We start from the raw sequence: 11200 nt of genomic DNA, 5'->3' as shown, positions 1-11200 counted from the left end.
CCCGGCCCCGCCCGGCCCGCCCGCGGGTGCGCAGGCGCCGCCGTCCCGGGAGCTGTGGCCGCGCCGGGAAGTTGCTCTGGGTGTGCCCGCGCCGCTCCCGCCATGTCGGGCTCCTCCAACGTGGCGGCCATGAAGAAAGTGGTGCAGCAGCTGCGCCTGGAGGCGAGTGTGACCCGCGTGAAGGTGAGCGCGGAGCCGCGACGGGACGGGACGGGGCGGACGCGCCGCCATTTCACCGCCCCGGGCCCGGCGGGCCGGGGCCGCCGGCTCCGACCTGCCCCGGCCCGCAGACCTTGCTCGGGGCAGAGCGCCCAGGCTTCACCCTGGGGCTCCGTCGGGGCTGCCCGGCCGGGGCGAGCCCGGGACGGCCGCACAGCCGCGTCCCCTCCGCCGCCGCCCTCCCGGCGCTCGGCCCGTCCGCCCCTCGCTCTCCGCAGCCCCTCAGGGCCCCAGGGCCGCTCCCGGGGGCCATGGACGCGTCCCGCGCGCCCCTTCCGTGCCCCCGGTCCGGGGAGCGGCGCCTTCCGTCGGGCTCTGGTGAAAAGGCGGCCCGAGTCGGGGCGCACAACAGGCTGGCCCGGCCCCAGCCCTGTAAAATGGAGACGTCGCCGCCAGACACACAAAGTACATTGAACTCGTGCCGTGCCGGGGTGAGACACGGCCCGTAACACCAGGGGAACTCTGGGCAAACTGCAGATAGGACATACCACTAAAAGATGCTACTTTTTGAAACTTTGGTCGTTCTGTTTTATGAGTTCAGAGTTACAGCAAAGAAAAGCAAGACAAAGAGTTTTTTCACTGTTCTGTTTTTAGGAAGGTACAGCCTGCCAAAAACCTCATACACTATATCTCATCATAAGGACGGCTTTCCAGGGGAGGACGAAATGCCAGTTCAGTCGAGCATGTGAAACTCTAGGCTGTATTTTAAAATTATTTATGCTAGAACAAGGATCTTCATCTGTTTAATAAAGCCATCTCCAAGACGTTGCTTATCTGTCACCCTTCATGCTCAGAAGTTTAAAATGAAAATTAAACACACAGATTGATTCTTACTCTTATATTCCTCAACTTCTTGCCTTTAAGAAACAAACAAAAAAAATTACAATAAAATGGTTGCATAAAAATCTACATAAGAATTCCTTATACTTTTCAATGTAGTTACATCCTCAGTAAAGAGAGTTCAGTGAATTCTAACACCACCTGTTATTTTGACTAGGTTTCTCAGGCTGCCGCTGACTTGAAGCAATTCTGCCTGCAGAACGCGCAACATGATCCCCTACTGACAGGAGTATCATCAAGTACGAATCCATTCAGACCCCAGAAAGTTTGTTCTTTTTTGTAATTATGTGAACTACTTCAGTATCTTTCAGTGGTAAGTTCTTGAATTACAATTCATAAACTCTTTTGTCATTAAAAATAGCTGCCTTTAAATGAGACAGCCTTTATGAAAGGCACTCAGAAAAGACATCTGACTTAGGCAGCTGGTGTTGGTATAGATCCCCGTTTTGGGCCCCCTCCTCCCCTGTTCTGGTCACAGCTCTGTACTGGACACATGCTGCTCGTAAGTATTACGAGTAGCACTTTGCTGTCAGAGCTTCTGCCAGTTTCTGTTGCTGTAGCAAAGTAGTGGGGCCACCTACTACCGAGCGGCTCCTTGGACTAACCTGGTTGTATAGGAATTCTACTCTCCATAAGGGTATTATTTCCCTTTTCTCACATAGGATTAATCACCTGACAGCATATGTGGTGAAACCTGATTGTGGCAGATAAAGCAGACTTCAGTTCTTAAACTTTTAAAAACACTTCCAAGGACAGATTAGTGGTGGTCCCCAAGAAGAGCACTGACTCCTATGGGGGGATGAAGTGCCTTCCAAGCCAAAAGAAAAAAGTATGTAGTCAAGAACAGTAGCAAGGCCCATACTCTACTCAAAAAAACTACATGGGTAGCAGTTTAAACAACTAGAACTATTTGGATTTTCATTCAAAAACTTTCATTAGGTTCATTAGCACTACTGCTATCACCATGGAGACTACTCACTCATCTGGCATTCCCTAGGAATTCTGGTGATTAGATTTTAGGCTAACCTCTTTAGAAGGGTGAGCTTTAGATCCACAGTAGTCCCACCAAAACTCTTGAGAGTCACAATAACTTAATTATTTTGACCACAGTAAATGCATGATAATTTTATCATGTTCCCCTTTTCCGTTGCCCCTTGACTTGGATCTGTTGGGGATGAGAGCATAGATATTATTTCAAAGCACCCAATACACAGTAGTTAACTGTAGATCACAATCCTTAGAAATCTCATAGCAACTCAACCTTGAAAAATTCTGCTTTTGTAGCTGACTTACATCACCCAAAGAACTGTAGTTTTCTAGATTTAAGTGTTAATAGGCAGCTTTATAGAAAGGTGACCACAGTCAAACTAAATTGTTAACTGGTCTCCCCTCAAACAGACTGTGGAAAGCTTCCAGAAAGTTTGTACTAGCATGAATCACTTCATTTAAAGACCAGAGTAGTAACAGTATAGAAGTTGATGCTTCCCACATTCTTTTGAGCAGTGAATTACAGCAGTGTAACTGAAATGTGCTTTGGAGTTCTTGTAGCTTTTAAGGTTACTTCTATTGTGAATTTTGCCAACTACTCTTATTTAAAAAATATTCTTGTACACTGATTTGTGATCACACTACTGTAGCTTCATCTACAAACAGTAATGCAAGGAAGAAATCAGATTATATGTAAACATTACAGATTGATAACTTATAAAAAGCCAAATAAACTGTACTTAATCAGTGACATATACAGCTCCCCCTCGAGGTCTGCCAAGGTCTAGTAGTTCCTGGGTGTGGATGTCAGGAAATAATGTTTCCTCTGTCTCTGACACATATGTACGTACACAGGGCATAAAAGGCTTAATATTTTCTTTCTCGGTTACAGCCTTTGGAATGGAACACTTGTTTCTGTTTTAGTTACACTACCTATATGTAAAATTCCGTTACTTTGCTGTATCTCCTGCAGGACTTCCTGAAGAGAGGGGGTTTCTTAGTTGTAATTCCTGGTGTTTTCTCGATGAGCCAATGGCGTTCATGTTTGCACAGTCAGCACCACCTCACTGAAGAGGAAGTGTAGTTTGTTAGTTACACAGCAAACTCCTTGCTTTGCAGAGTAGGTGCTTGATGTTTTAGTGCGCACAAAGTGACGGGGAACAATGTTTTCTGTTCTTCCACCTAGTAGTTTGGCTGCCTGGAGAAACTAAGCTTCAGTTCTTTTGTAACAGCTTTGATTATCTTACTGTACTTTTGGGGATAGTTTCATGGTTTTAAAAGTTTATTGTTTAAACTAATGTTTTATAAAAGAGCTGTAGAAAAAGAGGATTTTTTTCCTTAGTAGCTGTCCATGGCATACTCTCAAGAAATTAGAAATAGAGTTGCTTCATTTAGCACTGATACCTGTCTAACTAGATTTTGGTTTTGTTTTTCAGATCTTTTACCATCTTTTCCTACTTGCTGATGTGTGTATGAGCAGAATGCCTTAAGGAGCAGCCTGGTTTGAAGTCTGTACAAAAGCTTAGCTTTAACGTGCCAAATCTAACTCTACAAGTGCTACTGTCGTCAAACCTCTTACCATCTACCTCTCCAAATGAACTGTATGCTAGTTCCGTATTTCTGTTTCATAAGGGAATCAGTTTTATATGCCAAGCAAAAAATAAAAGTGTCTTTACTTAGTCTGGTCTTGAAATTACTGTAAGACATTGATTAACTTTTGGATGTGGCGACACCTCACCAGTCACTGCATCCCTCTGCAGCAGCTGGAGAGCAGATAGAGGAGTGTCTAAATATTTTGTGCTGCTGCAAGTCTGCCTGGGGCTAACAGTTGTACAGAACAATGAGGCTTCAGCAGTACTATACTTAGAAGCAGAACAGAAATAGAACAGAAAAAAATTTTTGACTGCTAATTTGTAATTCAGCTATACAGCTGTGCCGTATCACAGACATTGAATAAAGACAAAGAGTAAATTATCTTTTATCTTAATGAGTAATTCTACCCTAGTAGATGACTTACTCTGTGAGCCATCTTATTCATTAAGTAATTAAAAAAAAGCACTTACAGCTGCACATGAAAAGAAAGTAACTCAAAGAAAACTTGGCTTTTTAGCTGCCAGTGAATGTGCCAACTTAAGGCAAAACTAGTTTATTTGCAGGTAATAGCAACTCAAATATAGCTATGATGCTGAAGAAGCATTTTTAAAATTTTAATGGGGAAAATCCTGCTTAGACACCTCACACGTTCACTGAGCAGCATTTTTAGATGAGATAGCTTTATGTACTTCCTCTAAGGGGGTTTTACAAATTCTTTCCCATCTGTCTTTGTTTCTTTTCAGCTGCTCTGGGTATATACACCTCTTGTCAATATGATATTTACAAAAGAGATACAAAAATAATATGCTTGACTCAACAGGTAACTTCAGCAACATGGCTATTTTATGCAAGATGTTAATGAAATAAAATACCATGACTTCCTGGATTGCAAACTGCCTTCTCAGTGTTCTCTAGATAGGAGAACATTCTTGGAAAACTATCACCATGCTGTCAGGGAACCAGCATACTGTAAGTTAGAAAGAGGTTTAAAACATTTGTCTCTTACCTGTTAATTGAAGATGTCTGGGTTAACAGAGAAAAATCAAAACAGAACTGTAAAACTAGAAAAACTTTATTTTGAGAATTTCTCTAACCGACGTATCTGCTGTCTTTGATGTTGTGAAGCATAATCTACTTCTACAGCACAGCAGCAATCATGGCAAACCTTCAGTGATAGCTAAATTACAGGCTGCTCAAACATTGCCATGTTTTTCCTGCTAAACTGGAAAAAGTCACTGTCCTTGTCATGTTGACTCCAAACAGGAAGAAAGACACATCCTACTTGATCTGCTGCTGTAGAAAGTGTTATTGTTTGCAGTTTGTCTTTCTGCAGACAGATACTGTTCAGTATCATTATCGTTAGAAGTCTGAAATCATCCATAGTTGAAAGCAGCTGCTGTATTCCTGGTCACCAGCAATTGGCAGATTTCACTTATAAGTGGAATTTTCTTCTACTTGTGTCCATTTCTCTACGCTAAAATTTAAAAGAAAAGTTGTTTACCAACAAATTCATGCAACAGGATAGAAACAAGGATGATCACTCCAGCTTATAGCAGGATAGGCAGTGAAATGTGTCAGTTACAGTGCAGTTGCAAATAAGTAGTCATGGTATATTCACCATCCTTTCTGTTTTTAATTTTGACTTGCAATACAGCAGAATGTTTCTGCTTTGTCTATTTTGAGAAATAAAGCTCTAAATACTTCAGTTAGACACTTCTGTATTGACAACTGCATTTATACTGCTTTTCTAGGACAAGATTTATGGTTAGATTTCATGTCAGATTTATTCTATCCAAGCAGGATGATTATCATTACTTAGACATACCTTATGAATCCACTCATATTCTCCAAATTTGGAATCGAAAGTTCCCTTTTGAAGTGACCTCAGCTTTAACGTAAAACGTGGCCCAAGTTCTTGAATTCCCACTTTCTTTTCACTCTTGAATATATATCTTGGGGAAGAAAAGAATTAAAATTAGGAATCAAGTTACAAGAGTACTCCCTCTCATTTGTAAATGAGTTTTGTGGAAAACATCACCTGTGGAATCTGAAAAAGATGTAGTCTCGCTGGTTGTGAAATGTAGCTACTTGTCTTCCAATGAACTGAGGATCATGTGGGAAGAGAGAAGCAAACATGCGGCCAAGGGAATGGCCGAGTCGCGTTGTGAAGTTATTCAGGATCACTTCGGGGACGTGCTCTGTGGGCTCTTTCCCTTTTCGCTGCAGTGAAAGAAGAATGCAAAGAACAGATGGAATGCAAAAGGATTTTAATGTATTATCAGAGTAGAGTTTGACATAGGAAGACGAGAGGGCTGATAACATGCCCTAATCATTTTTTGAAACACAACTGAAATTCATAAACAAGTAAAGGAGCAGCTGGTAACATGAGATTCTTTGGTTCAACAATATAAATTAAATGAAAAAGCACAAATAATTTTACATTTCCTCTCTCCTGCGCAAATTTCTACTCTTGGCTGAACTGGGTGTAGCAAATAGTGCAGTCTACCTGTCAGAGGAATATTCCCTCTGTACTAATACCAGCTAAGAGCATTTTACTGCAAATTATTTAGGGCTAAGTAAGCAGTATTTACTACAGAAGAAGTGACAGAGCTATAAGAATAAGAAGTAGTTCCTAGTCTTGAAAAAATCCTACATCTATTGAAACCTTTTCTACTGCTGATTTTTATATACCCTATTGTCTGCATTCTATACATGGGGTATTCCCTATTGATGTAGGGAATTTTAGCTAAAATTGTAGCTGCTATTTATCGGCATGATTATAAAAATACATGGCAGACAGTTACAGAAGTTCAGCAAATAACCTCAAAAATGGAAGTAGAATACACTAGTCCTTAAACCCATTAGTTTACAAAAAAACTACTTTTAACAAGATCGGCTGAATCATACAAAAGTGCAGTTTTGATAGTTCAAGTAGACTGAATGCATTCATCATTAAGCAACAGACTGTCCATTTCTCAAAATTTTTTGGAGTCTCACCTTTATTTCTTTGCGTAAACGCACACTACTCATTCTAAAATGAGCAGTTGGACCATCAGGCAGATGACTTAAAACAAGACCGTCTGTGCACCAAGTTAAAAAAAAAAAAGGATGGTAAAATTCAACATGTAATTTACAGAGGAACATTTTATGCAAAATGCAACATTAGAGTATTATATCCATAATCCATGCCCAATTTACAAGGTTTTGTTATATTTTCAAACATACATTCACAGACTAGATAACTAGTGTTCTAAGTATGTCCATTAAATTATGTTTCAATAGCTAACAAGAGTTATCCTCTATCACTTTCCCAGTTATTAATTGGTAATGTTTCATCTAGTCAGCAAAATGAAATGAAACTTCCTGGTCAGAAAAACTTGTTAATTAATCAAACTATTAAATTTACTAAAATAATAACAATGGTTATCCATGCATTACAGACTAAAAGAAAATAAAAAGCCAACCTATCTACACACTTTCTTTAATAATTCCAAGTTCCATAAGCCATTATATAGTCAGGGTGGCACAGTGATTTTTAACTCTCTAGTTTGCACAGTAAAAAGAAAATAGCATAGAGTTGATCTCTGATGCACTCTACAGAATTTTTTTCTTTCCTCAATAAATAGACAAAAGGTTACTTGGTATTTTGCGATCTTCATTAATGACAATTAAATCCGTGAAGTCCCTTGCAATACACTGTGGAATAATTCTTTTCAAAGCCAGTCCTCTTCGATAGTAGACATGTGAGTTGGGTATAACAGTAGCCAGCTGTTCACAGAATCTCACTGTTCTCTGCAAAACAGGTGAATTAAATTGCAGAGTGGTAAATTCAGTGCCAAATTCAATTATTAGGGGAATGAAAGGTTGCTCATTTCAACTACCATCCTTGAGGATACATTACTTCCAGTATCTCCATAAATGCTTGAAGATAAGTTATTAAACTACTTCATTCAATTAGTGGAAAAACATTCATTTGCAGTAAAGACTGCAGCACACCAGCACTTGTTTTTTTTTTAAGGACTCTTTTTTTCTTCCCTCAATCATAGAAAAGCAGGAAAATTTCAAAAGCATAACTTCCAAACTCATTACTTATTAAGGACACAAAGTTCACAGCACTTCAAAGTACAGTATGACTATTTCTTCAGGAACTGAAGATGTCTGTGTTTTTGGATAAATTCTCTGAGGTGTACTTTTTCTTCTATTTTTAAAGCATATTTTTTTACGATTTTCACAAACATCAGTAATTTCTCCAGCTAGGCAATGTAGATCATGTCAATACAAGAACATATGCATGAGGTTGTTTTTTATTATGAAGGAAACAAAACACTACTAGAGAAGCCAATAGATTACATACATATAAAGAAGGTTATTGATAATCACTGAGTGAAACAACTGAAAAAAATCCACCATGAATGCTACTATTTTCAGCTTTATTTTATCAATCACAGTATAAAAACCTTGGCATCTTATAACCACTTGACTGCTCATAACTTTCCAAGTAAAACACGTACCCCACGAGGTCGGTCTGATGTTGTGATAAGAATCTTGGGAACTGTCTGTCTGTTGAAATATGGTGCAAATTCATCAGTTGCTTCATCAAAAGCAACCTGGAAGAACAGAAGTCTTGTTATTCCACCATGTACAAAATAATTGAAGAACAATTATTCAATCTGATGTAAGTTTCAATTCACAAGATCTATTCATAATTAATCATCCCAAGGCATGTGGTTTTTACGTTTTTAAGATTCCAGTGTGATGAACATGGGCAGCTCTTACTATCAATACCAGTAATGCAAAAGGCAATTATTTAACACAGATAATGAAAGAATGACATCACCTCTTAGTGAGGCCATCATGTGTATAAAGTAATTCATCAACACATTAACAGGAGAGTGCTGAATATTCAGTTTCATCAATCCAGTTTATGTCCCTTCTTAGAAAAAAACCATTTAACTTAATAGTACATGCAGAAATTAAAGCAGTTACCTCTTCATCATTGGGATCTACAGTGGTTTCATCATACACTCGCTGATTTTCAATAGTCTTTGGTATGGGTTTTGGAGGTGCCTAAAATACATAAGTTTATTAACATAACACGTTCATGTAATTATTAAGTATATTGTGTATATTTCTACATAGAACTGAGCATTATTTATTTTATGCCACTTTTAGAAAAAGACGTTGCAACATCACTTTGATTAAAAATATGCACGGGTATTGGGACATCAGAGAGCATCACATGGAGGAGAAGCATCACCAGAACAGTAGCAATGCTTAACTTCAGTCTAATTAAGAAACAAAGTTACAAAAAACCCCTGAAAAAATAAGAGAACTTTCTATCCCCTTTTCTTCCATGGAAGAAAAGAGCTCTACTTTCAGCATAACACTTTTTAACCTTGACATCTACAGTTTAATGACCAACAGCCTATAATGTTTACCCCGTTAACTTACAGTACTCTTGTGAGACTACTATAATACAGAAACTCACATCTGACTGTCTTCAACCAGGTCAGTAAAGGAAGCAAAACCCTTGTTCATGGCTAGGCTTGGAATCCAGCAGACAACTGGTCTGGGCATGGTTTGGTCAGATCTGATTGTTTTAATTTATATAGAAATTACTATCAGAGTATAATTCCTAATAGCATCAACACAAATGCCATAGCAATCACAGCAGACAGACATGACTTTTCAGGAAGGGCCTTCTTTTATGCCATTAGCTTAAAACTCACCCTGCCTGATTACAGCATCTTTAACACAGTAGAAACAATATTTCTTAGCTAATTGATACCTCTGCTAGACAACAGCATTTCTGAAGGCTACCACAGCCAGCAACCACAGAGATGATAGAATTACTGAATGGTTTGGGTTGGAAAGGACCTTTAAAGGACATCCAGCCCCCCCCTGCAGTGAGCAGAGGAACATCTTCAACCAGATAGGTTGCTCTGAGTCCCATCCAAGGGGGCCTTGAATGTTTCCAGAAATGGGGCATCCACCACCTCTCCGGGCAACCTGCTGCAGTGTTTTACACCCTCACTGTAATCGCTGCTCCGTTTCACTGAAGTCTGTGGAGATAACGTTCCCCTCACGAAGCTGAGGAGCCCCAGCCCAAGGCTGAGCTGCAGTCCCCAGGCGCGCCATGCCCGCCCGCGGCGGGGCAGGGCCTGCCGCGCCATCACACCGGCCCGCTGCGGCCGGAGCCCTTACTTTGTCTCCGAGGGCCTCTCGCTCCTTCCTCCTCTTCTTCTTGGCGGCCAGCTTCTCCTGCGGGGAAGGGACAGCGCTCCGTTAGCCAGATCCGCCAGACCCGAGCCTCCCCCGCCGCCCGCTAACAGCCCGCCCCACCTTCCTCTGCTGCTGCTTCCAGCGAAGGAACATGAAGTGCCGGCGCTGCTTGTTCTTGATCTCGGACACGCTGAAGGTGGGCGGGAAGAGCACTCGCTGCTCGGCGGGCGGCCCGCCACGCTCGGCAGGGCCCCCGCCATGCTCCGCCATGGCGCTGCCGCCGGCACCGACCGACCCCTGACCCTTGGCCTCTGCCCCGCGGGGCGGTGCCGCGCATGCGCCGGGCGGGGCAGTGCGGGGGCCCTGGGGGCGGTCCGGGCTGTGAGGGAGCGATCGCGCGGGGGTCGCAGGAGCGAGGGGTATGCGGAGTTGGAAGGGACTCACAAGGGTCATCGAGCCCAACTCCTGGCACTGCACAGGACCATCCCCGAGATGGCACTGTGTGCCTGAAAGTATTGTCCAAATGCTTCTTGAACTCCGACAGGCTTGGTGCTGTGCGCACTGCCTGTCCAGTGCCCCACCACCCTCGGGGGGGAAGAACCTTTTCCTGATATCCAACGTAATCGTCCCCTGACACAGCTTCACGCCCTTCCCTCAGGTCCTGTCACAGAAAGATCAGTGCCTGCCCCTCCACTTCCCCTCATCAGGAAGCTGTAGACGGCAATGAGGTGTCCCCTCCGTCTCCTCCAGGCTGAACAAGCCAAGTGACCTCAGTCTCGTATATCTTCCCCTCTAGGCCCTTCGCCATCTTCGTAGCTCTCCCTTGAACACTTTCTAGTAGCTTCCTATCCTCCTTATATGAGCTCCTGCCAGTGCTGAGGTGTGGGGTCTGAGTCCCTTCCATCAGGATGGGCAGAGCAGTACAGCAGCAAGCTCAGACCTTTGAAAGAACAATTTGGGGGCAGGGAGGTGTTGGTTGTTTTTAGTTTAGTCTAGAATTTAGTTATTTAAATGCAGAAATCCATAGAGATTTTTAAATGCCTGGTGCTGAGTTGCTGCAATAACCTCAATAAACCATGAAAGCCAGCAGTGCTAAAGATTCCAGGGCTTGGCAGCATCATTCACCTTCCTTCTCTCTCCTCCATCTCTTGGCAGGAACTCATGGGATTTCCAGATACCAAGATACAAGAACAATCTGAACTTTGCTAGCCACCAGTGCAAAACTGATGAGAGCTGTCCACGGCTGTGCTGACAGGCTGCGATGTAGGCAGGAGTTCTTACCATCCCCCATGACCAGAGAGGCCTGAACTTGGGGCACAAGTCTGTGTTGCTCACAGTT

General features: G+C 42.3%; 2 protein-coding genes across 2 annotated transcripts; one reads left to right on the top strand and one right to left on the bottom strand.

Annotated features, from left to right (window-relative positions):
- Positions 1 to 14: 14 nt before the first annotated feature.
- GNG5 (G protein subunit gamma 5) lies at positions 15 to 3725 on the top strand. Its single transcript, XM_064663932.1, has 3 exons — positions 15 to 183; positions 1217 to 1372; positions 3483 to 3725. Exons 1-2 carry the CDS (start codon positions 103 to 105, stop codon positions 1340 to 1342), a joined length of 207 nt encoding a protein of 68 aa, XP_064520002.1. The 5' UTR covers positions 15 to 102; the 3' UTR covers positions 1343 to 1372; positions 3483 to 3725.
- A 968-nt stretch (positions 3726 to 4693) lies between these two features.
- RPF1 (ribosome production factor 1 homolog) lies at positions 4694 to 10329 on the bottom strand. The gene is made up of 9 exons (XM_064663924.1): positions 9982 to 10329; positions 9844 to 9900; positions 8626 to 8706; positions 8151 to 8246; positions 7278 to 7431; positions 6637 to 6719; positions 5678 to 5859; positions 5465 to 5591; positions 4694 to 5113 (listed from the first exon to the last, which is right to left on the bottom strand). The coding sequence occupies exons 1-9, from the start codon at positions 10312 to 10314 to the stop codon at positions 5072 to 5074; spliced, it is 1155 nt and encodes a 384-aa protein (XP_064519994.1). The 5' UTR covers positions 10315 to 10329; the 3' UTR covers positions 4694 to 5071.
- Positions 10330 to 11200: the final 871 nt, after the last annotated feature.

This window comes from Pseudopipra pipra, chromosome 9 (genome assembly GCF_036250125.1).
Source record: "Pseudopipra pipra isolate bDixPip1 chromosome 9, bDixPip1.hap1, whole genome shotgun sequence".
NCBI lineage: Eukaryota > Metazoa > Chordata > Aves > Passeriformes > Pipridae > Pseudopipra > Pseudopipra pipra.
The sequence above is the reverse complement of the archived record's forward strand: the minus strand, read 5'-3'. Positions and strand labels throughout refer to the sequence as shown.

Excerpts from the sequence above, each read along its gene's own strand:
- RPF1 (XM_064663924.1), bottom strand. The coding sequence starts at position 10,314 with ATGACCCTTGTGAGTCCCTTCCAACTCCGCATACCCCTCGCTCCTGCG. Across the intron at positions 6,720-7,277 it reads TGAAGATCGCAAAATACCAA|ACGGTCTTGTTTTAAGTCAT; the intron begins GTAACCTTTTGT and ends CTTGGTGCACAG. Across the intron at positions 5,860-6,636 it reads GTTTACGCAAAGAAATAAAG|CGAAAAGGGAAAGAGCCCAC; the intron begins GTGAGACTCCAA and ends CTTTCACTGCAG.
- GNG5 (XM_064663932.1), top strand. The coding sequence starts at position 103 with ATGTCGGGCTCCTCCAACGTGGCGGCCATGAAGAAAGTGGTGCAGCAG. Across the intron at positions 184-1,216 it reads CGAGTGTGACCCGCGTGAAG|GTTTCTCAGGCTGCCGCTGA; the intron begins GTGAGCGCGGAG and ends TATTTTGACTAG.